Genomic DNA, 27,826 nt, shown 5'->3' on the forward strand with positions numbered 1-27,826 from the left:
ATAATAATAATAATAATAATAATAATAATAATAATAATAATAATAATAATGTCAGTTATTTTTCTGCACCTGTTTTTGGGGGGGTTGAAACTGTGAACTTCATTTTCAAAAACACAGCAGAGGAAAATCACACGATTTGAGCTATAATGTATAAAGGGAAGGAAGAGAAAACAAATATTCAGATCTCAGTGCATCATCCTGTCCAATTCTGACTTTTGAGACCTTTCACTGATTAAATGCCATTTCTATCCTTCCTCACCAATGACTAGGATGGTAGGGGCTGATGGGAACTGGAGTTCAACAATATCTAGACAGCCATAAGATCCCCAAGTGTTAATGGGTGGACACACCACTTTGGGGGATTTAATGATGGACACAAAACAAAAATGTCCACAGGAGCCCGCATAAAAAGTGGCCTACTACGGCTACTAGGGGAACAATGTGCACCCACTGAATTAACATTTCTCAGACCAGCATGGAAACTAAAAAGCAATTGTTTGGCACTGTAGTTCTCCAATTTAAAAAAAAAATGCATGCAGAAATCCATATCACTGAAATTAACACACACAATTGCCTGAACAAATAGGCACTGAAATACGCCTTAAGTTTTGGTATGTCCTTTTTTTAATTTAAAAAAATCACTAAAATGGAAATGGTGTGAAATGAAGTATGGGAAATGGAGAAATGCTGACATTGTCCAAACACAAATGGCTACAGCATGCCTGTGCCTCAAGAAACATGGCCAAACCTTCCCTGGGCGAGGTGAAATCCAGATACCCCAAGGGAATAAAAGCAGCACCAATGCAGACAGTAGCAACTGAGGCAGAGCCACATGAGTAGTAGTATATTATGGAACTCATAGGAATAATCAACACACGCATTTCCAGGTGTCTTACATGTGAAGCATAAAACAATAAATGAATAATAAAAGAATCTTAGTAAATCTGGAGTGGAGGAAGAAAGCTAATCTCATCTAACAACCCAGACCAGACAGTGTCTGGTGGCACAGTAAAACCCTGTTTAACTTTTATAAGCTGCCTTGAGTCACAATACTGGAGAAAAGGTGAGATATAAATTAGATGAAAATGATGGTGAAGATGATGACATTAAAAGATGATGACAATAAAAGCTAATGGGGATTAAAATCCAATTTGGAAGCATGACGTTCAACCCCCAGTTGGAAGACTGTGTGGGCATGTACAGATTGAGTATCCTTTATATGAAATGCTTGGGATCAGAAGCGTTCTGGAATACTGTACCTGTATTTGCATATATGTACATAATAAGATATCTTGGAGATGGGACCCAAGGCGAAACACAAAATTCATTTATGTGTCATATACACCTTACGGACATAGCCTGAAGGTAATTTTATACAATATTTTAAATCATTTTGTGCATGAAACAAGGTTTGTGTACACTGAACCATCAGCCACCCATGGAAAAATTGTTTTTTGGAGTATTTTGGATTTCTGAATAAGGGAATCTCAACCTATATTACTATTTTTCTCTATCCATCCATTCTTCTACCCTCTTCTAATAGGGAGGCTGTCACAAAGTGAGAGTCAGCATAAGCCTGGGAGCCCTCTTTCTAAAAATGACTGAACAGATATGTTACTCTCTTTCCTTCTGTAACAGCCATCTGCTTTCCAAATAAAAGTTTTACATCCAGAGGAAGCTAAGGAGGAGAGCGGAGGCAGCTCAAAAAACAGAAGCCAGCTGTCTGAGCAAAGGAAAAAGAAATGTGCACATGTCAGAAGCCGGGATGTAAGGGGGTTGAAGAAAGCAGCCGAGAGATTAACAGTTCCAACCACCCAAGGACAGGGTCCTTTCAAAAAATCCAGAATGATTATTTAGCAGCAGCGATGCCTTGATAATGATGAACCTGGCACCTCCTCAAGCCTTCACTCCCCCTGATGGAATGAAGCCCTTAGCAATCTGTAAATAGAACCTCAAGCACAATTGCTGCTCAGATTGTAGGAAGAAAAAGGGAAACTGATGTTTGTGTTCTCAGCAAAAGCCAAGGAATGTAAGCCCATTTCCTCTCCCTTGCCCCCACCCCTCCAATCCTCCCCTGCTTGAGTCCTCAACAGACTCTGCTTTGGAGATAAAGAGATTGTGCCACTTTATCTACAAGAGACTAAGCAAAGCTGCTTCATCTCTACGGGTCAACAGACAGTTGAAGTTTAAAACAAATTTGTTTTTCCTGCTGCTTCCGTCTAATCCTCTCCAACTTTATGGGAGCTGTTTAGCACAGACAAATCCCAGTAGGCACTCACTGTCTAAACCAGGGGTGGTCAGCTCTGAAAGGTTGGGGGAACACTGGGCCTGCAGAATGAACAAGGGATCACATCACAACCACTGAAATTCAGCAGCCACCAGCAGTACTGTCACCAACTGTGGCGATTCTCTACAGTGCAAGAAAGTGTCAAGAGTGGCCACCTATACCATACAGTATATACCTATACCTGCCAGTGTGCAGTGCAGAGTTGTCCCAAGTGGAGGGAGGATTCACCAATGTTTCTGGTGATAAGAAAAAAGGACCAAAGAAGCAATGAGGAAAAATGGGAGGATCAGCCACTGAAAACAATCCTTGAAAAATTACGGGGTTATTGCACAATAAAAGCCTGCCTGGAAACACCATGAATCCCTTTCCACTTTTGGAAAACTTTCTCCCAGATTGTCATCCTGACCTCAGTGTTCAAACTGTTCTCAGTGCCCATATGTATATATACCTGCCAAATCAGGATGCTTCTCCGTGCTGCTAATAAAGTGGGCTCTGCTAGACAAAACTTTTATGGTCTAATATAAAGAGACCACAAGGGCCATCCAACTGAAATTACAATTAAAGCATCCCCAACAGATGGCCATCCAACCTCTGTTTAAAGACCTCCAGGAAAGGAGACTCCACTGCACTCCAAGGAACGAGTGTGTTCCACTGCCATATAGCCCTTACTGTCAGGAAGTTCCTCCTAATGTTGAGGCAGAATCTCCTTTCCTGGAGCTTGCATCCATTGCTCCGTTTCCTATTCTCTGGAGCAGCAGAAAACAAACTTGCTCCCTCCTCAATATGACATCCCTTCAAATATTTAAACAGGGCTATCATATCGCCTCTTAACCTTCTCTTCTCCAGGCTAAACATCCCCAGCTTCCTAAGTCGTTCCTCATAGGACATGGTTTCCATACCCTTCACCATTTTAGTTGCCCTCCTTTGGACATGCTCCAGTCTCTCAATGTCCTTTTTGAATTGTGGTGCCCAGAACTGGACGCAGTATTCCAGGTGGGGCCTGACTAAAGCAGAATAGAGTGGCACTATTACTTCCCTTGATCTAGACACTATACTTCTATTGATGCAGCCTAAAATTGCATTGGCCTTTTCAGCTGCCGCATTGCACTGTTGACTTATGTTTATCTTGTGGTCTGCTTGGACTCCTAGATCCCTTTCACATGTAGTCTCATTCAGCCAGGTGTCCCCCATCCTATATCTATGCATTTTGTTTTTCGTGCATTTCGTGCATACTTTTCTTACTTTCCTAACAACCTACTGTAATCAACAAAACATTTCAAAATGCAGAATGTTTTCATTGTGCCCTATCTCATACTGAAGTATTACTACAATTTCACACAATTATAAAAGGGAAGAGAAATGGTGACCCACTCCAAGGTTTTGAAAAGAGGCTAACTACAATGATTGGAATGCAGGCATAGAAATATTTAAAAGCCAACTTGTTGCACTGAACAGAATGTTGGATACTAGAACCAGGGTGCTCTGGCTACAAATTCCCACTTACCTACAAGGCTTACTAGGTGATCATGGACCAGTCTCCCTCTCTCATTCTACTTTGCCCTAGCTGAATAAATAAAGTAACTCAAAGGGTTATTGGGAGAATACACACCTAGGAAATGACTGGATTTAAATGAATAAATAAATATTACATTTTTCTTTTGCCATTCCCATACAGACATTTATTTCTCTCATAACATAACCAGTCTTAAGCCTTCGTATTAGGATGGACTACAGCGTGCTTTTTAAAAACAATTTTAGCATGCTAAATCCAATTATTTCCACAAGAATCAAAAGGAAGAATGAGGAATACGAACAGAAGAGAAAAGGAGGAATGATCAGTGTCATTTGATATTCAAATTACAGTGGACCCATGGTATCCACTGGGCTTTGGTTCCAGGGCCCACCATGGATACCAAAACCTGTGGATGTTCAAGCCCCACTAAATGTAATGGATAGTAAAATGGTGGCTTTTATAAAAATGGCAAAATCAAGGTTTGCTTTTGGGTGTGTGTGTGTGTGTGTGTGTGTGTGTGTGTATATATATATATAATATTTTCAAGCTGTGGATGCTTGAATCCGTGGACAGAAAATCCGTGCATACGGAGGGCCAACTGTAAGAGAAATATTTATTAGAGATTTGGTAAACTATTGTCAGAATGGTTTCATCTGATATGACTAAAAAAAATGGAAGATGGGAGAAATTATTTATTTATTATTGAGTAGAGTAGAGTAGAGTAGAGTAGAGTATAGGCCTACAAGTCACCTACTGACTTATGGTGACCCCAAGAATTCCATAGGATTTTCTTAGGCAAGGAATGCCCACCCAGAGGTGGTTTTGCCAGTTCCTTCCTCAGAGGTATAGCTGTGCCAACTAGATGTAGCCAGCAGTGGGTGCTAGATACTTGCTTATTAAATAGAAGCAGGATGAGGCGGTGGTTTATTATACTTTCAGGGTGGACAGTGACAGAAAAAGCAGTAGTCACTGTATTTTCTATACTTATTCTGCTTAATTATTATTATTATGTTAGATAAGTTTTAATTGGTGGGGAGTATACTTTGTATCTAATGCTTGGGTTGTAATCCGCTTTGATTTCATGAAAAAAGTGGAATAGAAATAAATATTATTATTATTATTATTATTATTATTATTATTAGCACTGCTGCTTGTCCTCAAAATGAATTTCTTCTGATTGCAGCTTGCACTGTCAGTACTGGCTCCCTCCCTCAAGACCAGCTTAATCACCACCTTAAACAAACACCTCAAGTAGGAGACATATTTGTGGTCTGCTGCTTTGCTTCCCCTGGAGAAGCTAATAGACTTTAAAAGCTAGTGTGATGTATTTTGTGCCTGTTGGTTGCCCTAAGATATCACCACAATGCACATTTTGGGTTTTGTTTCATGACCAACACGACTACTTGCCATTATTTTTAAAATGTGAAGATACGGAAGTTAAATATTAAATCCTAACCTAGAGGGACATTATTTTCTGATGGGTGCTCCTCCTGGCGTAAGGTAAAGTGATCTCAGTTTGGCTCCTATTCACATGCTGTGCCTGTTACAATATGTCTCAGTTCATCTCCAGACCTCGCTGTACAGAAGCTTCCTAAGAGACTCATTGTACTCTGTCTACAAAGTGGCCTGCAGCCCCACACCAAACACAGGCAAAGATATAGAATTCAAAGATACAGCCATATTAGTCTGTAGAATCAGTATGTAGAGAGATCTTGTAGCACCTTTGAGACTAAGTGGAATAAAGAATTTGGCAGTATGAGCTTTCCTAGACTTAAGTCTACTCCCTCCAAATGCACGTGAGGAAGTAGACTTAAGTCTAGGAAAGCTCATGCTGCCAACCTCTTTTTTTAGTTAGTCTCAGAGGTGCTACAAGATCTCTCTACATTCAGAGGCAAAGACTGTTCTCAAAAGGAGGTGTTTTGTTGCTGCCAATGGAGAAGGACAATTTTATTGTGAAGTCGAAAGCTTTCATGGCCGGCATCCATGGGTTTTTATGGGTTTTTCGGGCTATGTGGCCATGTTCTAGAAGATTTTCTTCCTGATGTTTCACCAGCAGTTGTGGCTGGCATCTTCTAGAACATAGCCACATAGCCCGAAAACCCCACAAAAAACAATTTTATTGCATTTCTTTCACTGCCTTTGTTCCCAGGCGTGTCATGGCCATGGGGCTTGGAAACCTTGCTGTCTGCATTGCCTCTCCCTCAAAACCATCAAACATCAAGCAAGATGCAGACCTCTGACTCTGACACAATCCCTTTGCTTCCCTTGCATGACTTTTTAACCATCACTGCCTGATGGAGAAGCTAATAGGCTTTGAAAGCTAGCACAATGTAATTTATGTCTTTTGGTTGTCCTAATAGATCTTTTACTGCAATGTGTATTTTGGATTTTGTTTTATGGTCAACACAGCCATCCCTGCATTATTAAGAAGATGGTTTGCAAGCATGATATTGCTTGTGATCTTACCTCAGCTTCCTTCTGCTGAAGGATTCTATCCTTGTCCACACCTTCTTCCTCAACAGGCCTGGCAGACATAAGACAGACATGTATTAGAGGCAGAGAAAGAAAAGGTTTCATTGAAAAAGCTATGATTTGGAAGAAATAATTAAACTGACAGCTGTTCTGAGAAGCGATAAAAATTACACCAAACTTTTTGAAAAGCTAGGATCTAGTAATTCAGTATAAACCATTAAAGTTAGGGTCTAAATAAGACATGGGATAGTGGGCACTTGTAAAAGTAAAATACTGTAGCTGAAAAATCAAATTGCAATGAAAATAAAGGGCGATATTATGATGTTCACCATATTTTAATACATTTGTCCCTTTGTATCCGCAGGGGGTTCACTTCGGACCCCCCTGCAGTTGGCAAATTTGGCAGGACCTCAAGTCCCATTCTCCTTAATGATGGCGCAACATGCACACACCCACATTGGTGCAGCACATGCATGTGCCGCCATTAAGGAGAACAGGGCGAGGTCATCTGCGGATGGCAAGCCCGTGGAAAGGAAGAGCTGACTGTGCATTCAAAATATAGCTAAGATAAGAACCAGGATCCTCTTGCAGCACACCACTGATGGAATGGGCTGCTTCACAAGCAGCTTCACCATCTCAACTCTTTCAAAAGTACCAGAATAGCAGCAGCCATGACAAGAGGTGTTTGCCAGGTCTGAACAACCTTTTTCAGGAGCGCCTGGTTTTGGAGGTCCTCGGAGTTCAGACACTATGGGAAGAGTGGCTTGGATAATTGCCTACACAGACAATTTGCCAAGCCTCCACAAACACACACTATAAATGTGTGGGCTCCAAGGACCCCTTGATTTTCATGAGATCAAATGTGTTGGTAGTGGAGTTCTTTCTCCCCCAGCTATCTGTGTCACCTAAATGTCTGCTCACAATCTTTCCCAAAGCTTCCCAGTAGATTCTGAGGGTGCACAATGGGTGCAACAGGGGATCATAGCCCTTCCAGTACAGTTGAACTGACAATGATCCACTCTCCCAGCAGAGGAAGAGTATCGGGCAGATGAGTTGAAGTGTCATTCTGTAATGTTCATGCAAACTTTCTCAAGCTCTGAAAGTCCCTTGCTGCTGACACCTTAGTCTTCACTCTTGTTCCATATATGGAAATGTCCTGGATTTCAGTTCAGTGGAGTCATTTCCTCTGTTTACCCCTCACTCCACACCTCATGGCACCAGCGCAGTCAGAGAACAAAGCCGCAACCCAGACACACATACATGCACGCACACAAACGCGCGCACACACACAGAGTCATGACCTTAACTAAAAATATTTCTGCATTTGAGTGATTTCTAACAGAAATAGACAGAAACACATCTGCCATAAGGAGGGATACAACATGAGCAGGAGAAATTCACATGCAAAGAAGAAGAGAGAGATCAGAGGTGCAGGATTTACATAAACGAACCAAGCAGAAATGAGTTTGGAGGCATCAGTGGGGATGTGACATTTTTCCCAGTCAATAATACTTACCTTATTGTATGAAATTTTCCCCACAGACAGACACAGGATATTCCTGTTAAAGAGTGGCTGGACTACATTTCTGAAGACTGTGAATCCAAGTCTCGATGTATGTAAATCACTGATCACTCAGCACTCAAGAACTCAAGGCTGCATGTATTATTTAAGGTAATATTTAAAAGAGTTGCCTATGGTGTCTGCTTTGGAATGGCTCATTCGGCTACAAATACAAAGTCACCAAGTGATGAAAGTGCATGTATGCAATAAGCAATTCTCCTACACTGCTGTGGGGCTGAGGACTCTGAACACTGACTGCTATGACCTTCTGGGCATGACTGGTTAAAATATGTGCAAGATGGCTCTGCCATACATAAAAGATGGCATAAGTCTGCCTTCAGAAGGTTCAGTCTCTAACACAAGCAGTCAGAAACATAACAAGCTGCTGTATACCATGACTACGAGAGTGTTAGCTGAACTTCTTGACAGTAAGGGCTGTTCGACAGTGGAACACAGTCTCTCAGAGTGTAGTGGAGTCTCCTTCCCTGGAGGTCTTTAAACAGAGGCTGGATGGCTATCTGTCGGGGATGCTTTGATTGAGAGTTCCTGCATGGCAGGGGGTTGGACTGGGTGGCCCTTGAGGTCTCTTTCAACTCTATGATTCTATGATCTCTGACAGCCACCTCTCATGCATCCATATCTGCTACCTGAGCCTTTTATTTAAAAAGCCTGGAGATGCCAGGCACTGACCTTGGGATCTTCTGCTTGCAAAGCATGAATCCTACCCAGGGACATCCCAAAGCATACATAAGCTAAGGGGACCAGCTATTTAATTTTATTTCAATACTGGCAATGGGAGAATGTCTTCCAACACATCTGAGATACTGGTTTAGTTTAGGGAGTTCAGAAAGGTTATATGACATACACAGCTTTGTTCTCCAACAGAGAGGAACAGCTGGAGAGAAATGGCTGGAAGATGGGCACTGCTACCCCCTATCATCTGCTAAACCAGCACTTCACTCTGTCTAACAGTAGGGCCAGCCCTGGTTCTGCTGCTATGCTAGAGGGTAAGCTTTAGCCCTCCAAATGTTTTAGACTATAGCTTCCACAATCTCTTACCACTGGCCATGCCAGCTGGGGCTTTGGGAGCTGAGGTCCAAATAATCAGGAGGACCAAAAGTCCTCCTATCCCCCCCCCGACCATAAATCCTAAATATCAAATTCCTAGAATATTCTTCTCATATTACAGACTGGAAAACTCTTATGCCTAAAACACTGAAGAGGAGCTGCCACTCTGAGTAAGTCACCCTGGACTCAAATCCAAGCTAGTACAAGGCAGCTCCCAAGATGACATATGTTCCCCATATATATATATATAAATAAATATAAATATAAATAAATATATATATATATATATATATATATATATATATATATATATAAGGCTGGAAACAACCCAAGTGAGACTTTAACAAGATAAAGACAAATACTACACTGAATGAATGAATGTGGGCAAAAATAACAAAGAAGATATTCCACAAAGCCATTAGTTGGCATAATTTCCTTTCTGACACTTGCTCTCACTCACAAACAAGCCATTCTTGCTAGACCTGTGGTTTCACTCAGTTAACTAATATTGAGGAAGCAATGAAAAAGCAACTCATTCTCCTTTGACAAGGATGTGGCTTACCTCTATGTTTTCGGGCTAAGAAAAGGAACAGAGTGCAAGAATAAGATTGCAGAATCAGGGGTTTGTCAGGGATGTTACATGAGAAGCTACATTAAGAGTAAGAAAGTGCAGAGTTTCGAGACCAAAAACACAGCAGAGCTCAAACTCACTTGCCAGTACGCTTTAGTCTCTCTGAGCGGAAGTTTTCATAGTGCAAATCTTGGGTAACTTCTTGAAGGTCCTGCATGTGTGTCCTGAAACAAAAACAAATGTAATCTTTCACTTCCTTTGCCATGAGATAAAGGACCAGTTCAGAATGGACCTAGTTGAGCTTTGGGGTCTCCCATCATCCTCCAATGGCCACAGGGAGTGGAGTTGAGAAGTTGTAGTTTCTAGGTTAAATTAACAACAGCTTGTCGCGTTCTCTGAACTTAGTAAACTGTAGTTAACAGTCACTATGGCTTGTTTCAAGCAAGTCAGTTTCAAAATATAAATTATGAAGCTGGTTTGTTGTAGAGGTTAGGTCCTTGGGATTCAAGCAACATGTTAAACTGTGATTAACTGAAACTGGAAGCAAGGAGTACAAAAGCCCAGCTTCTTCTTATGTAATAATAATAATAATAATAATAATAATAATAATAATAATAATAATGTCATGTTTTTCCAGCTACATATGTCAATATATCCTTCTCCTGTCAAAAGGGAAGCTATAGTTCATCAGCTTTTCTCTCACTCAGTAAATGAATTATTCTAACTTCATCGCTGAAGACTTTCTCCAATTTAGTAAACCCAGTGATATGTGGTAGACATGTTATCTTTGTTGTCTTGCAGTGATCCAATCATGAAATCCTTCCAAGCTTAATTAAAATGTCAACCTATTCAAAATTTGAAGTCACTAAACACTCAGGAACTCACTACTTTTGGAAATACTGTATAAAATGCTATGTTTTTTACAAGCACCATGCAATTTTTTCCGAAGTGGATGGACCTCTAAGGTATTCTCAACAAGGCAATGTTAAGGGCAGCTTTTTGCCTGGAATATGTCACATGTGATAGAAGATACAAAGTGGGAAAGTACCTATCTCCTCACCACTTTTGAAAATAGCTTTAATTACTGCTACAATATCAGAATTAGAAAGGGCCAAATGTCCATGTGTAGTATGAAAATTGTTCAGAAGAGGGAGCTCCTTGACTGGAACTGTCCCCAGCTAAAGATACATAATGGAATTAAATTCTAGATGCCAGAGCCCTGCTATAACTTACAAAGTCTGATCAACGAATTTAGCCGGGTAGTAATAACCCAGACATTATTAAATTGTTACATAGCCAAGTGGCACTTTTTCGATTATCAGTTCCAACATAACATTGGCTTTTTACCAATCCCCCCCCCCCCCCCCCGCTCTCATTTTAAGGAATTCACTACAGCTTTTAAGAATCATCCAATTTGTAAAAATTGCTTCCCACTCCTATCAGTAAACTAGTAGGTGGGTGAGTTGGTGTGCTTTTAAAACTCTGCAACAGCAATTGCATTATAAATATGTATTAGCTAAGACTGGGTAGAGATACACAAGGAAAATAAATCTAGAGTCAAGTTGAATTTCTTGCCAAATCAAAATGTTTGAATAACCCAGCTCAAAATTCATCCATGCCATTTAGCTCTGCTATAGTCAGGAAGAATACTGACAAACACATCACCCTTTTGAATTCAACTCAACTGTGAAATTTCAGCATTTAATTATGGTACATCCTAATTAAATTAAATCTAATTAAAACAAACCAGAGTCACAACTCTTCCCCTACACCTTTCTACCAGCACATAAGTCTAGAAATAAACAAAGAAAAATCAGAGTTTGACTAGAAAGATGTTTGTAAGTAAAGCTGAGACCTAATACAAGGCTGGGTTTTGTGGGCAGTACATACAACCTAGTTTACTACTCCACTTGAGATGACTATAGTTAGAGGTTAAATAAGGGGGTCTACTTACACCAGCATGGTACGCAGCTTCAAGAAGTCATTATGTTCTGGATTCTCAACTTCCACCACCCCCCAGGGGTACAGGCGACCTCTGATCTTTTTTCCTTTCACTTCAATAAGCTGGTTGGATCCAATCACAGCAAAAGGAATGCTAGCCTAGATGAGTCAAAAAAGCAGAAATTCCACTTCGTAGCATCATCACTGAAGAATGCCATAGGAAGCTTATTTAATGAACATTCACATATTTTGTCCCACAGAGGAGCTTTACCATATTTCATGGAAAGTACAGGCTTTATTTTATTTTATTTACAGTGAAGGCAGAATTTTAAACCATGGACGGCAAGGAATTTATCTACAGAAACAGACGCTATTTCTGCTAATGGCTCAAAGAGTCCTAATGTCTTTTTTTTACAACTAGCACTCAAAGCAGCACATACTGTACATTTGTCACAGAGAAGCAGAATATAAAGGAAAAATAAGGGCATATATTTTTCTTACAGAAAACCAATGTGGTGCAGTGGTTTGAGTGTTCATTCATTCATTCAGAGTATTTATACCCTGCTCTTCTGCCAGAGCTGCTTACAAATTGTTAACTAGATAGTTCCCTGCTCTTAGGGTTACAATCTAAAAAAGACATGACACCAAAGGAGAAGAGAATGTAAGTGGGGAAGGGGATCAAATCCAGCAGATAAAGTCAGAGGCCAGGGCGGTGGCAGTTGAAATGGAAGGAGGGCCCTTCATCTGTTTCTGAGCTAGGCATGGTGAAGCTGTTCTTGGCTCCTTTCTCCCTCTGAAGCCAGGAAGATGGATGTTGGAATGGAGGGAGGGCTTCTCATCTGTCTCTGGGGCTAGGCATGGTGGACTAGGATGCTGGTAGACTAGGGCTCAAATCCCTGCTCAGCCCTGGAAACTCACTGCCTGACCTTGGGCAAGTCACATTCTCTCAGTCTTAGCGGAAGGCAGTGGCAACCCCCATCCTCCCCACCCCATTTGAACAAATCTTGCCAAGATAACTCCGTGATGGGTTTGCTGTAGGGTTGCCAAGTCGGAAATGACATGAAGGCATACAACAACAACAACCAATTTGGCTAACATTCAGTAAATGTACAATGATAGCATGTTGGTGTTGCAGTAGAACTTAAAAGTCTCATGGATCACTGGACTTGTTAAGATAGGCAGCTCTCAACGTTTGTTGCTTACTATAGTTTGGCATACAGGAAAATGTGGCACCAACACCCATATGACGAACACAAAGAGCTGTTAAAAAAGAATGGCACGCCTAAGTGAGTGTATGCGGACCTACCTTTAGAACCCTGGTCTGTTCTTTGAATTCTTCATCTTCATCTGAATCAGCATCAGGTAACTGGTAAATTCGTATGCCGTGCTCTGAAATCTCATCTAGAACCTGGAGGCAAGAGACAAAGAAAAACACCATGATGACTTCTGTAAGTCCAGTGACCTCATATCACAGGCTAGGACTGCTAGGAATTGCAGTGCATAAACATCTGGAGGATCATGTGGCCCATCCCAAGTCTGGTGTAAAGTGAACAGAATTTAAACAACAGCAATAAAATGCACGTATACTGTAAAGCAGCTTTTGGTTATATCAAACAGGAAATCATGTTCCTTGATTTACTAAACAGGATGGAATCCGTTTGCAAATGGAGACTATACTTTAAAGAATTGACAATAGAAACAATAAAGTCAAATCACAAGCAGAGAAAAGGAAGTGGACAAAAAGGGAGCGTCCAAGCACAATAGGAGCTCTCTGCTTAATAAAACACAGCTTATTAAGTGAAGATTGTTACACAGAGACTCTCCTACACAGTCCAAATGGGATATTAAAAACAGAAAAGGAAGGAATTAAGGTCACAATGACTCCAAGCATTACAAGAAGGGTTGACAACCTGTCATTTGGTCTGCTATCAGCCTTAGCCAGCACAGAGAGTTACGAGGAATATTGGGAGCTGTAGTCCAGCAACTACCATAAGGATGTAAAGTGTCTACCTCTGCTCTCTAATAGAACAACACCAAAAAGGGGAAAGCAAGCTCTCAGAAGAGTCACAGAATCAGCATCACAGAATTGGATGAGACTCTAAGGGCCATCCAGTGCAACCCCATTCAGCCATGCAGGAATACACAGCCAAAGCACTCCCAACAGATGGCCACCCAGACTTTGTTTCAAAACCTCCAAAGAAGGCTCCACCACCTTCCAAGGTAGCATATTCCATTGTTAAACAGCTCTTACTGTCAGGAGGTTCTTCCTAATGTTTAGGTGGAATCTCTTTTCCTGTAGGTAACAGAGACACCATGATATCCATACTCGAACCACAAAACACACTTACACTTTAGAGAGGAGAGGATGGAGGAGCATTTAGACTCTCTAAGCAGGTTTGTGCACCTCCTTAAGAAGGCAGGGCGATTTGCAAGAGATTCAACATTTTAGAATATGCTAGGGGACAGAAGCTCTGGCCCAATGTCAGCAAACCATTACAGATGCAGGGTGGCACTGTACAGTTGCCATATACATGGAACAAGAAAGCCCATTTCTCCCGGGCAGAGATCTTAGCGATAAACCTGCAGGAGAAACAATAGCTGGAAAACTAACAAGGGTGCAGGAATATTATATCACAGCTGTTCAACCGAGTGCTTTCCTGAAAGGAAAAAAAAACATGTATTGCAAGGAAAACAAATTGTATTTAATACTCCCAACAATGAAACAGCATTTTACTTCTCCAAACATCAGTTTTATTGGCCCCAGGAGGTTCTGTGGTTCCTAAAGATTAGCCTTCCCAAGGGAAATCTGCAAGACGTCAAAATCCAAAGTTCTCCTGCTCATGTAATCATTCTTCTGAGCAGGTTTCCTCTTGTGGGTTTGCACAGCGCAGCCTGTGAAACCACCTTCCAGTTCTTCCCACTCCAGAGTTTTTCAAAAATCGGAATTCCATGGAGTCAAAACAGGAATTACTCCAAGCTGAGTTTCCTTGACAGAAGCCCCTGCAACTAAAGCTTTTTGATTATTCAAAAAAAAAAAAAAACCCTCCCGCCCCCCAGCTCAGATAGATTGCCAAATGGCAGAAACATCTAAAACACAGCAACGGCTTCAAAGCCAGAGCCAGAAGAGATGGATTCTGATCCCCTGCCTTGATTAGAGATTTTTGCATTACGAGATGCTTTGAGTTAGAAAAATATACAGTAGCTAAGCTTTCAAAGCTCTGGATCAACATTAAACATTCTATCCCCTTAAGCCATTTGTAACAACGGATGACCCAAATGGACCCAAAATAATCATGACCAAGATGTTTATTTGTACTTTAAACTGCTCCTTATTAGGCAACAGTTGTATTACCATTCGTGTGGATTTAAAAGGGACACAAGTGGCAAAAAAAATAAGCATGTGTACAGTGTTACACCTAGACCATAACATCTTAAGCTATCTGCTAAGGGGGACCAACAATTCTTTATTTTCCCAATGTGCCAGGGACTGGTACTATATTTGTGACTATTAGCTACAACTGTTTCTTTCTTTCCTGGAAACTCACCAGTGACCAGAAAACAATGGCTCATGGACTGGCATGGGTCCATAGAGCACCACTTTGAGTACTACTGATCTAGAGGACAGTTCTGCATCTTGGATGGGATTTTTTTGCCACTGATTAGAAAGGGCCTCAAAAACTACTGGTTAAAGCATTTAGTTAGCTGATATAGAGAAGGCAGGTGCAGGAAAATGCTAGCTTTTGGTTGAAATGTCTTATGTAAAATGCTTTTGATTCCATGTAAAATGCTTTTGATTCCATCCAGGGGTCTGGAGATAGGATCTTCTGCGCATTGAGCTATGCAATACCAAACATCAGTGAACATACACCTCTTAATACTCTATGCAAGATGGAAGGACAATATTCAAATTTTCTTTATGTCCTGCATGAATAAAATTATGAAATAAGAAACTGGAAAGTTGTCAAATTACAGCATCGCTTACATTAGCATCCCTGACCTGCAACAGGAACACTTCACAAATTTAATCTACAATTGATCATCCACAAACACATCACTAATCCACCAAGCAATCAAGACACAACAGAGGATACACTGTGCATAGATAATTAAATATAGTAGAAAATTCACTCAGCATTGCCTCGATTGATAGCGATGATTTGACTGTATCACTATTATCACGTCTGAGATGGAGTGTATTCATAAAATTGTTAATCTATGGCTGGTAGCACCTACCATGTATAAAATGGAGCATTAAATTTCATGCCAAATAGAACAAAAGGCCGCAAGCACACACCAGCTCTTACCATGGTCTTTGTTTTGGTGCCATCAGATAGCACACCACATTTGGTGACCTTGGAGATTTGTATAGCATAACAGACAGACTACAAATTGTAGTATAGAAGTGGGGTTTTCCCCCAAAGATTCATGAAAAGAAAGCTCTGCAAACTCTGGTGGTAGCATACAGCCTCTGCTGGTATACAGTTCAGTGAAACTATACTTCTTGACCCTGTCCTTAGACAGAGAACATTTCCCAAAACAGGACAGGAGAACCAGCGACCCTCCATATGTTGTTAGAGCCAAAATCCCACCAGTCCCATCCAGCCTGCCTACTGGAAAAGAATCATGAGACTAACTAACTGTCAAGAACCAAGGATCGCAGCCCTTCCCTAAAAACAGTATTGAAAGAGGACTGATGTCCACATCAGCTTTGGTTCTACTGAACTAAGCCCAGAGACCATTTTGGACTTTCACCATGAATAGACTGAACATGACAAGGAGGGAAGCATGACCACACTACTAGTCACAAGCCAAACTTGCCATGCATCCCACTGACGCCACACTATCTGCCTAAAGCACCACAATTCAAAAAGGATGTTGACAAGTTGGCATACATTCAGAGGAGGGCAACCAAAATGGTGAAAGGTCTGGAAACCATACCTTATGAGGAAAGACTTAGGGAGCTGGGTATGTTTACCCTGGTGAAGAGACAGTTAAGAGGTCATATGATGGCCCTGTTTAAGTATTTGAAGGGGTGTCCCATTGAGGATGGAGCAAGCTTGTTTTCTGCTGCTCCAGAGACTAGAATACAGAACAATGGCTGCAAGCTACAGGACAGAGATTCCACATCAACATTAGGAGGAACTTTCTGGCAGTAAGGGCTGTTTGACAGTGGAACAAACTCCCTCAGAGTGTGGTGGAGTCTACTACCTTGGAGGTTTTTAAGCACATCTGTCCAGGATGCTTTGACTGTGATTTCCTGCGTGGCAGGGAATTGGACTGGATGGCCCTTGTGGTCTCTTCCAACTCTATGATTCTAAGCCAAAGGTACATCACATAATTAAAAACCTCCTTTGAAGGGAGCACCCATACATACATGAACATCCCCTTCCGGAGCTTCATCACATGACATGGGGGACATGGGGGACCCTGTAGCATGGTCTTGCATCCAGCCTGCTCCTCCCCATGTTTAGTATATAAGTTTGAGAGGAGTAATTATGCTCTCTTCAAGAGATTTATACATACCCGTCTCTTCAGTCTCTCTCTCTCCTTCAGTGTCAATGTGTCTGCCTTAGCAATCACAGGGACAATGTTGACTTTTCCATGAAGTGCCTTCATGAATTCGACATCCAAGGGCTTCAACCTGGAAATCAATTACCAAAAACTTAATGAAATCCTAATGGTATATACCTTTGGCAGCATCAGAAGGATATTCTGTTATGCATCTACAAGGACATAGACCTCAGTGAACAGAAAGGTCTTTTCCACTGTATCCTTGTGAAGAAAAATTCTTGTGCTTTCTAGAATTAGCCACTCTGCTCTTGGCTCCTCTAAAACAACCAACTTTTGTTTTAGAGGAGGGGTACTGATCCTTTTTCAGCCCATGGAACATTCTGGGAGGCATATGCCTACTAAGATGGATACAGGCCCTTCAAAAACTGGTTGAAGTCAAAGCTAAATGTGCAGGACCACTACACAATCTCGCTCCTATGCACAGCCACATCTTTCATATCACCAACTCCACAGGACACAAAGACCCCTGCCCCAGATTCTAAAATTAGGACTGGAAAAAATATGAGGGGTGGTTGTCACAAAGGATCACAGCATATATGTAGGGTTAATCTTTCCAAACTCCTTCCAAGTCAGCTGCTTTCACTGGAGGGCTTTCTCCAAGGGGATGAACAGAAAGAAAACATAGCATGGAAAGGAGGCAGTGGGCCAGAGGGGGAAACGTTCAGAGGCCACACTAGCCTGCAGGCCAGAGGTTCTCCATCCATGTTTATTCTTTTTTTAAAAAACTATTCTTTCAGTATAAGAAAGAAGTTGAAAAACATTTTGGGAGTTTAAAGTGAAAGCAATATGCAAGTCTTGTTTTTTAAATATCATCACTCTAGCTTTTGGTAATGACAAACAAGGCTCCAGAAACCCAGACAAAATTTGCACTGTTTAAAGTTCACATTGGGTTTGTATGTGTGTGGCTCACATGGAAATTAAACTTCCCCTTCTTTCCATGAAGATGTGGTTAATACAACTTATGTTTCTAGGCAATCATCAGATTTAATATATACCCCTGCCACGTTTTAATACTAAATCCCTACTGAAAAGGAGACAAACTCAAAATAGGCAGTCATTAATCCCAAAGTTGATTTTAATTGAGTTGGCTAACTGACAATGAGGAAAGTAGTTCCATTAATAAGATGGTTAAATCCTTTGCAGAAAGTTACCCAGTGCCTTCTCTAGGATGAAAAAAGCTCACCCTAGAATACAAATCTGCTCTTACCCATGTCCAAAGGGGGAAATGAAGTAAAAACAGCAATGAACTCTGTTGTCTACGATGTGACGCCTGTTGAGGCCACTCTCGTCATGAAGGTATCGCTCAAACTGGTTGTCAATGTAGTGGATAATGGTCTTGAAACTGTAATAAAGCAGGGGGTAAAGAATTTGCAATGAGAGAGGAATCACTCAGACACCTGTGAAAAATTCAGTTTCCGATATTACTATTGCTATTTCTGTTACTACTTCGATTGTCATATGTTTTCCCACCTCAAAGAGTTCAGAATGAGATACCTAGTTTCTCCTCACTACTATACTTCCGACTGAATCCTCACAACCTGTGAACCGCCCTGATCTATGGAAGGGCGGTATAAAAATAATAAATTATTTATTTATTATTTATAACCACCCTATAAGGTAGCTCAAGCTGAAAGCCAATGAACAAACCACTCATGCTATGTAACTATAGCACTTTGATTCCATGCTAACTGCCACAGTTCAACCCTATGGAATCCTAGGATTTGTAACTTCATGAGGTATGTAGAATTCTCTGCTAGAGAGCTCTAGTGCCTGACCAAACTGCATGAGTGAATGGGGCTTTGAATCTGCACCACTCCCAATGCTGAGTCCAACACAATCCCCGACATCTTATTATCTGGGTATGTATTAATTTGGTTATTATTTCTTTATTGGATTACTGGCTGAAGTGTACCCAGTCCTGGCTGAGTCCATACTTAAACACCCCAAGAGGAGTTTGTGGTACCTCCTTGCTTTAGCTCCTTTTTAAAAAATTTCAGAATCTTACCAGTAATACATCACAAGAGGCTTCTCCTGCCCACCAGCACTGCAACATGAACATTTTTTTTAAAATGTCAAATTCAGAGACATTTTCATACAAAATGTTGATGAATTACGGCTGCCATAGACACAGAGAGACTCTCTTTTATTTTTATAGATGTGTTACTTTATGTACTAGTGATATGTAAATAGAAGTAGAAAGCACTGTTCTACGGTGGTTCTGTCCCTATTTAAAGGAATGGTTCCCGAGAGTAGCATTGGGGGATTCTTGTTCAGCTCCCTGGCTATTAAACTGTAGGGTGCCAAAGGGTTCCATCTTATCCTTATCTATAAGAAGCCACTGGGTGAGGCCATTAGGGACTTTACTGTTGGATACCCTCAGTATGTTGATAACATTCGGCTCTCCTTGTCATCGGAGTCAGCTGGGGCTGTTCATATGCTGGACCAGTGCCTGGATGCTGTAATGCATTGGAGGAGGGCCAATAAACTGAAGCTGAATACCAATAAGATAGAGGCTCTATGGATTGGTGGTTCTTGGGCTGAGGAATTGAGTAAACAGTCTGTTCTGGATAGCGTTGCATGCCCCCTGCAGGAGCAGATACACAGGGAATGCTCCAAGATCTATCCCTGTCACTGGAGGCCCAAGTGGACTCTGTGGCTCACAGTGCTTATGCCAGCTTCAACTGGAGTGCCAGTTGTGGCTCGTCTTGGAGAGAGATAACCTAGTCAGCTGCCCATGCACAGTTGTCCCAATTAGACTAATGTACCCTACATAGGGCTGAAGAAGACTCAGATGGGGCAGCTAGTACAACAGGAATATCATACAGATAGCAAGTAATGTCAGTCTTAAAAGAATTGCACTGGGTGCCTATACAGTGTCCGTCTGAATTCAAGGTGCTTATGTCATAGATGGTTTGGGACCTTGCTACTAGAGGGAGCAGTTCTCACTATATGTGCCTGCCCGAGGACTGGGATCTGCTGCACAAGGTTCGACCCCAGGGCTCCAAGGTTGACCCAGCCTTCCATCCTTTCACAGGTAGGTAAAATGAGTGCCCAGCTTGTTGGGGGAAATTGGCTTACAGAATGTAAACTGCTTAGAGAGTGCTGAGTTCACTGCTAAGCAGTATAGAAATGTAAATGCTATTGCTACTGCTAAGGGAGCCTGCTCTGTATCCTACCAGTAAAGCCATACACTGTGGCACCCCAACTGTGGAATGCCCTCCCCTTGGATCCCCAATTGGCACCAACATGCTTTTCATTTACGCACCAAGTGGAAACATGGGTGTTCATCAAGCCTTTGAGCCTCATTAATTCACCACAAATACTGATAAACAGGGTTTTAAAAACTTGTTTAAATCTATTTAAACCTGTGTTGTTGTTGTTGTTGTTGTTATTATTATTATTATTATTATTATTATTATGTATTACTTGCCTCTCTCCAGGGATTGAGGCGGGGAACAACAACAAACAGCGTCAGTTAAAAAAGACAATCTGTTTTTAGCTTACTTAAATTATATTTATTGCTTCAAACACTTCAACCTGTCGTTTTAATGTTATTTGTAAGCTCCCCTGAGATCCTCTTGATACAGAGTGGGGCAGAAATATTTTAATAAAAGATAAATAAATGAACTGCGTTGATTTGAAGGACCTATGAAGCAATTTATGAAGATCAGAAATAAAGATTGTCACAGGAAGACAGTACAAAGAGAAAAGCATAAACTGTGTTCACATTTTTCACATTGCTATAGGCAATGCACCTTGTACATGCAACAGTCAAAATGCCAGGAGAATGACGTTCAATCGAAAAAGGAAGCCTCTCCGCCCATGGTGGCACATTTTCAAAGGACTGACTAAGCCTGAATCACCTCCTTTCTAATACTTTCTCTTCCTCCTTTCTAGTACTTTCCTTTGGGACTAATGTTATTAGTGTTATTAACCTCGCCACATCACCATCTCAGCGTCCTGTTTTGGCTCAGAACTTAAACAGCCAAAAGTGTTTCATCAAAAAATGTTAGGACCATGAGAACCAGGATGAAAGAAGCAATGGTCACAAAACAGTGTGTGTAGTAGGCATACACATGTGCGCATGTGGTGCAGTGGAAAGCCAGCAAACTGCTTAGAGCACAGGTGGCAAACCTTGGACCCTTCAAATGTTTTGGATTTCAGCTCCCAGAAGCACCAGTCATAATTGGATAATGGTAAGGGATTAATGAAGCTGTAATCCAAAACATCTGGAGGGCCAGTGGTTAAGAAGCACTGGTCAGAAGATGAGAAACCTCCAGTTCTTAAAACATCTATGAATAAGAACTAGCATTTTTGAGGCCATTAAAAGAAGACAAAGTCCAACAAAGGTGCATGGATCTAAGGTCTCTTTCACACTTCACAATTAGAGCACTGTGATTCTACTTTAACTGGCAAGGCTGCAAGATATGTAGCTTGGTGAGACATTGAAGCTGAAATTCTAAAACCCTTTCCCTAAAACTGCAAATCCCAGGATTCCATATGATGGAACTGTGGCAGTTAAAGTATAACCACAATGCTATTTTTGTATTGTGTGAAAGGACCCTAGATCTAACTCCCTGGTATCCCCTTCACCACACTTTGATCCAGTTCTGTGTCTTTCTAAATGACTACCTGCAACAAGTACAACATGAAGTCAGTCTAATATGCATAGCAGAAAGGAAACAGTGTGCTCAATATAAGCAGCTTTCAAAATCATAAAGGAGTGGCGGTCAAACCGCATGGAATATATTTTGAGAGAAGTAAAATATGGCCTTTTTAATCCGCGGTGACTTTTTATTTCAACTATTACCACTGTCATCATCTGACAGTGCTTTTATTTCTGTATTAATTACATGTTGAAAACTTGTAACACAGGTATGTGAAAACCCAGAATGGTGGGATGTAAATTTATTCTGGTGCCAAGTAAAAACACAACCTTTGGGCTCTAAACAATCTCATCCAAATCTGCCAATGTGTGCGCCACTTAGTTGACTTAAACTGTTTTAATTGGTTTTAAACTGAATTGTTTTAATTTGCCGAGTTGCTTACTGTATTACTCTTTACACCCCTCTAAATTATTCTTACTATTTCAAATTGTTTAAACTGTTTAAATTGATTTTACTATACAGTTGCCCCTCCTAATGCACGGATCTGGGATCTGTGCCCTTGAATATATGCAGAGGGGTGACCTCTGCTATTTGCAATGGCACTTGAATAAACGTGAGCCTCCGTTTTTGCAGGAGGGTCTGGAACAGATCCCCCGCAAAAACGGAGGGCCAACTGTACACTGCACTTAAATCCTGGGAGACAGGGCAAGACAGAAGTACTGTAACAACAACAACAAACACTTCTTTATTTTCCATCCTGTCATAAGTAGACACGATTCAAATGGTTCATCCTGGCCAAGGAATTTCTGTTTTAAGGATCTGAAGGCCAGCCCTGAAGCAAAGTGTTCACAGTGAGACCGTGGCAGTACACAAAGATGCTCAGATTCTTCTGTTTTCTGCTTCTGCAGGGAATACAAGACAGTGCTGTATTTCAAAGGTAGAAATCCTAAAAAAGTACTGGCAAAACAAAAAACCCTGCTGCAAACTGTACAGAAAACTTTGCTTGAAGCCTTTCTGCCACTGGAAGTCACTTACGTGCCATTTTTTAAGTGACCACTGATGTTTCATTTTTTCCGTTAAGCACACCACAGTAATGCACTGGACCTCTCAGATTCCGGGAAACACCTGCTTTCCACTACGACACTATCATTAGCTAAACAACATTATATCCTGTACTGCGGCATTACAACAGCAAACAGGGTGCTTACTGTTGGGAGGTTTTAATTGCTTTGAAAAAAATGAAACATATTTAACATTGCCAAAACACACAATCTACTTCTAGACAAAGAGACAGCAGCCCAAGAAATATAATACTCATCACAGTTGGACAAAACTTAAGAACAGAGACTACATTCTCTGTGACATTTTTTAAGAAGAAATAAATATTTTTCAGCATGAGGTGAAGAGCTTTTTATTTTACTGTATACTTTGAGATAATTTTGAAACGGTTTTATGCTTTTTAGATTGCTGCACTGTTTTTTCCTTGCCGATTTATTTATTTGTTTGACTGTGTCCTAATAATATTTTTATTGTTTCATTTAATTATTTTATTGTTTGGTTTATTGTTTGGTTTAATGTCTCGCTGACAGTTAGGAGGAAGAGAAGAAAAAAAAACCAAAGGATTTTTAAAAATTCTTTTCTACAATTTCAACAAGTGTTGCAACCAAAGACCATAGCCCCACCTTGCTTTCGACTGCTTGCCCTCCCTCCCGGAAAAAGCGGGTGGAGATTCAAACTCACGGGACTTTAAGAAACATTTCCAAAGAATAAACACAGCATAGGAACACAATCAACAGGAAATTTTATTTGCGACACAATAGTCAAGCTAGCAGGACTTGGAAACCCAACAGACGGAAGTGCAAACGAAACCCAAGAAAGCCCTCTGGTACAGAAAGACTGGGAAATCATGGCAGGAAAGCAACATTATTAAGTTTCACAACAATACATTTAACAAGGCCAAGACAGCAAAAACAGGACAACACCTCATTCCTACCTAACTATGCTTTCACACTCCCATTGTCATAAAATGTTAGTTGTCCCCAGTGTACAGTGTTCATTGTGCTGAATATCTGCATCAGAGCTGGGGAAAAGTGGCTCTCCAGATCTTACTGGTTTGCAATTCTCTTCAATTATGTTGGATAGGGCTGATGAGAGTTGTAGTCCAACATTATTGGGATGGCTCCACGCACCAATCAATGGTTCAACTGGTGCAATGGCTCCAACCTTCATAGGCTATGAGCCGAGTGCTGTAGGAAAAAATGTCTCTTACTTCCCCTTCTTCCCAGTTGCTGCCAGATCCTCCCGATGTTTCATTTACTATCCCTATTTTGTATGTTACTTAAGTAACTGAGTAACAAATACTTGGAATTCAGACTGTCTCTAGTGCTGTGCAATGCGTTTTGCGTATGACTCTCCTTTCTATGCCACCCACGTGGCACTAAGAGGGCCCTTGTTTTGGAACTGCTCCAGGGTCCCAACCCTCTTAATCCTGCTTTGGCCACACACATGCAATAGGGAGGAGCTCCATGGTATAGTTAAAAAAGCACACAGAAGATCCCAGCTTCAATCCCTGTCATCTCCAATTAGAAAGACCAGGTAAAAATGATAAGAAAGATCATTAACCTAACCTAACAATCCGGTAAACTGCTGGCAGTGAGAGCAAACATGGCTGGATTATGCAGACAAATATGCTAAACTGGCATAAAACAGCTTCCTGGGTTTCACATCTCTCACTAGTCTACCATTTTCTGCTTTCTTTAGAAAGGTTCACTTCACAGCTTTCCCCAAGCAGAGAGGTTTTGACAGTGAAAACCATTCTAATATTCAAACCCAAGACCAACATCCCTACATCTGAAGAAATGATAACTACCGCAGGTGTCGCTTGCCTTTTAAGTTAAGACCAGGCCTGTTAAATGTTGTTGGGCTGCAACTATCTTTCAGTCCTAACCAGTCCTCAGTTGTGAGGAATGATGGGTGCTATAGTTCAGCAACCTCTGAAGGGCTGCACATTCATCAACCCAATTTTAAATGAAAATTCCATTCCTGCCAGGACTCATACTGTCAATCCTGTATCAACAACCTAACGCCCAGAAGTGAGAGGAAGCCATGGCACTTGAAAGCTGCATTTGGAAAATGCCCCCTACTACATCACCAGACATGAACTCCAAATATTGCTAAATCCTGGATAGATGTGAAGATTCAACACCATGAGATTGGGGAAAGGGACATACCAATCTTGGCTATTAATGGCATCGCCATATCCCGGAGTATCTACCACTGTAAGGCGGAGTTTCACCCCTCGCTCCTCTATTTCTACGGTAGAAGCTTCAATCTGGACTGTTCTCTCTATCTTCTCTAGAAGAGAAAGATTGAAATTGTTAACATTTCCTTGTCAACCCAGCCAGAGGGTGAAAGACAGCACTTCCTTCTTCTGCAGTGTGCAAGCATCACCTATCTCCGAGGTTTTTGGCCTACAGAAAAGAATTTGCAAAGGGGAACCTGAAATAATAGGTTGTCTTGTGAAGTGCTCTGTTTGGGATTCTCCATTCCATTCTGCTTCCCAGCCTATTTTCCATTTCAGCACTCCCTTCAAACATTCAAGCAGTACTGCCTTCTGAGCAGTACAGTCCCTACTGGACAGTGAGGAGGGGGAACGCTCTTTGTGTGTTTCTTCTTTACTTTTTTTTATATTTCTGCAAATCTTCCCCATCCTAACATCCCTCCCCCAGCCCTGTACAATTGTAATCACATGGACTGAACTTTCGAACAGGACTATTACAATGTTTAGTAGAATTCAAAAACATAGCTGTGTTAGTCTGGAAAATCAGTATGCAAAAGGATCATGTAGCACCTTTGAGACTAACTGAAAGACAGAAGACGGTAGCATGAGCGTTTGTAGACTTTGGCCTACTTCTTCAGATGCATGCTCATGCTACCAACTTCTATCTTTCAGTTAGTCTCAAAGGTGCTACAATATCCTTTTGCATACAATGTTTAGTGGTTGTTTTACTGATACTTTATGATAGTTATTAGCCACCCTAAGTAAACCTTTAGATAAAGGTTGGAGGATATAAACAATCCAAAAATTGCCTTGGGCATGTAAAGAGCATTGCATAGTTCTTTCGGATCCAGTCCATGAGCTATTTCATTGTACATCCCAAACAATACTAGGTTTCATGTTGTGCCTTGTCGGTCCCCACTGTTAAAGTGTATGAATATAATGTAACTAGCATAATTTGGGTTAATGAACAGAGAAAGGGACAGGCACTACTAACATTTCACAAATGTATCTGAATGGACAAACAAAGAACAAATACTCTAAAGTACTTCAAAGACAAGCAACAGATACACAGATTTTGAAAGGAGCACATGGCAGATCTCAACAAAAGACAAAGCTGATTAGGACATGCAGGTGTTTGAAATATATACATTTAACAACATATGAAAGGTTCAAATTAGAATATATTTGTTGGGGCTTCAATATTAATGGGTCAATCAATCCAGTAAAAACTTTGAGCTGGGGAAGTCTAGCTAAGCCCTCACCTCAATCCATACAGTGCATTTGCAAGTTCTCTCTCCTTGGTTCAGCAGGAGGCTGGCATCTTTGTTTGCCTCCAAGCTCCAGGATAAGGCAAGAGAACTCTGGCTCATGCTGCTGAGGAGATGAAGCATAGTAACTAAGCAGGGTCAGCCCTAGTTAGTACTTGGATGGGAGACTGCCAATGAATCCCAAGTGCTGTAGGCTCTATTTCAGGGGAAAGAACTGGCAAAACTGCATCTGAGTATTCCTTGCCTAAGAACACCCCAGGATATTTGACAGGTGACTTGAAGGCACATACATACACATACCATATACACCTTCCATGTTGGGCTATAGCTTCAGGATGGCTATCCTGTTTTATCACTTTACCGTAATTGAAGATTAACTATGGCCTTAGAACTGGAGCGTGGCTTTGGCGCAGCTTCCAGACTCTTAGTACACATGCATCATTTAAACAGCATACCTCTAAAGTGACCCAAAGCAGCTTCACTTTGGCTTGTCTGTATGGGGCTAATGTAACTAGTGCATTGAGCTAAATGATTTCCAGCCACGACCCTCAACTGTATAGAGAGGCAACAGCAAAGCTTCTCAGGGCAAATTCAGATGGCAGGTGCCAATAGAAAGTAAGTCAAAACAGGGCATTGGGAAACAAGGAGGCAGCATTCACATGCAGATGTACAAACAAGCCTTTTTGAAGAAATATAAAGTGGCAGGGGGGGGAAAGCAAAAATCAACCCAGCCCAGGGAACACTGGGGAGGCTCAGAAGCCATGGAATGTTGAGCATCAGCTGGAAAAAACAAATGGTCAAAAAGGGGAGTCAACAGAATGCTCTGCCGTCCTGATTTTCCATCCCTGCCTCCCCTTTTTTCCAGCTTTTTCCCCCAACTCACACACCCAGGGGAGGTGCTCTTGCAAAAACTCTGAACAGAAGCACTTGCACTGAGAAGCTAGCATATTCTGCAACATTTTGCTCCAGGTCCCCCCTGTTTGTATCTCCGAATACCCAACAATATGCTTATTTTCCCACCTTTTCCAGCTTTTGTTTATATACACATGCAAATTTAAACCAATTTAATTCACTGAATATTGGTGTGAGGGATCTTGGAACCACGAAATGGTCTCTGCTGCCAACAGGACACAGGAATAAGCCTGTCGAAGGAAGCCTCCTTCAGTCCAGTGCCATTTAACTGGCTACAGGATTCTAGGAGTTGTAGTTCAATGCATCTGGAGGAATTTCATTGGGTCAAGAGCAGATCTTGAAAACTTTACTGTCTTGGACTGCAACTCTCAGAATCCCACAACCAGCATAGCTGCGTTCCAAGATCTGCCCTCAGGGAGATATCCAAAGAAGCAAGGCATGCAAAATCAAAGGCTGAGTCGTGTAAAATAGATGGATTTACCTGCGGCTCCAGGAATGTAGCGTTCAGGATAGAGATCGGTCAGGAATAAACTGTTAATTAATGTAGATTTTCCCAAGCCAGATTCACCTGTGAATAAGATGGATGTTTCATGAGTGGATTAATCTTCCACATCTTTCATGGTAAGACACAAGCTGTTTCAGACAGCAAAAGTATTTCTCTCCGCCAATCTCCACCCCCGGTTGTAAATAATGACACTAAAGGCTTTGCAAAAACAAAGAAAACAGGAAAAGCAAGTTTATGCAGAGCACACCACGCAAATTCTAAATTTATTCT

At 41.2% G+C, this 27,826-nt stretch overlaps 1 protein-coding gene across 5 annotated transcripts in view; it reads right to left on the reverse strand.

Annotated features, from left to right (window-relative positions):
• The window catches only part of LOC121916417 (septin-2), an 88,408-nt gene that overhangs the window by 38,363 nt on the left and 22,219 nt on the right, over nt 1–27,826 (reverse strand). For 4 of the 5 annotated variants that reach the window (XR_006100872.1, XM_042441443.1, XM_042441442.1 and 1 more), the window contains exons 4-11: nt 27,533–27,619; nt 24,822–24,945; nt 18,192–18,326; nt 16,937–17,054; nt 12,720–12,821; nt 11,427–11,572; nt 9,613–9,696; nt 6,267–6,324 (exon numbers count right to left, since the gene is read on the reverse strand). Coding sequence is in view for 4 of the 5 variants with exons in the window: in XM_042441443.1 (XP_042297377.1) it covers nt 6,267–6,324; nt 9,613–9,696; nt 11,427–11,572; nt 12,720–12,821; nt 16,937–17,054; nt 18,192–18,326; nt 24,822–24,945; nt 27,533–27,619 (854 nt within the window). In the remaining variant the exon portion in view is untranslated. Of the gene's footprint in view, nt 1–69; nt 142–6,266; nt 6,325–9,612; nt 9,697–11,426; nt 11,573–12,719; nt 12,822–16,936; nt 17,055–18,191; nt 18,327–24,821; nt 24,946–27,532; nt 27,620–27,826 lie in introns of all 5 variants that reach the window. The other variant, XM_042441446.1, reaches the window with a different exon arrangement.

Source organism: Sceloporus undulatus, chromosome 10 (assembly GCF_019175285.1).
Source record: "Sceloporus undulatus isolate JIND9_A2432 ecotype Alabama chromosome 10, SceUnd_v1.1, whole genome shotgun sequence".
NCBI classification, from domain to species: domain Eukaryota; kingdom Metazoa; phylum Chordata; class Lepidosauria; order Squamata; family Phrynosomatidae; genus Sceloporus; species Sceloporus undulatus.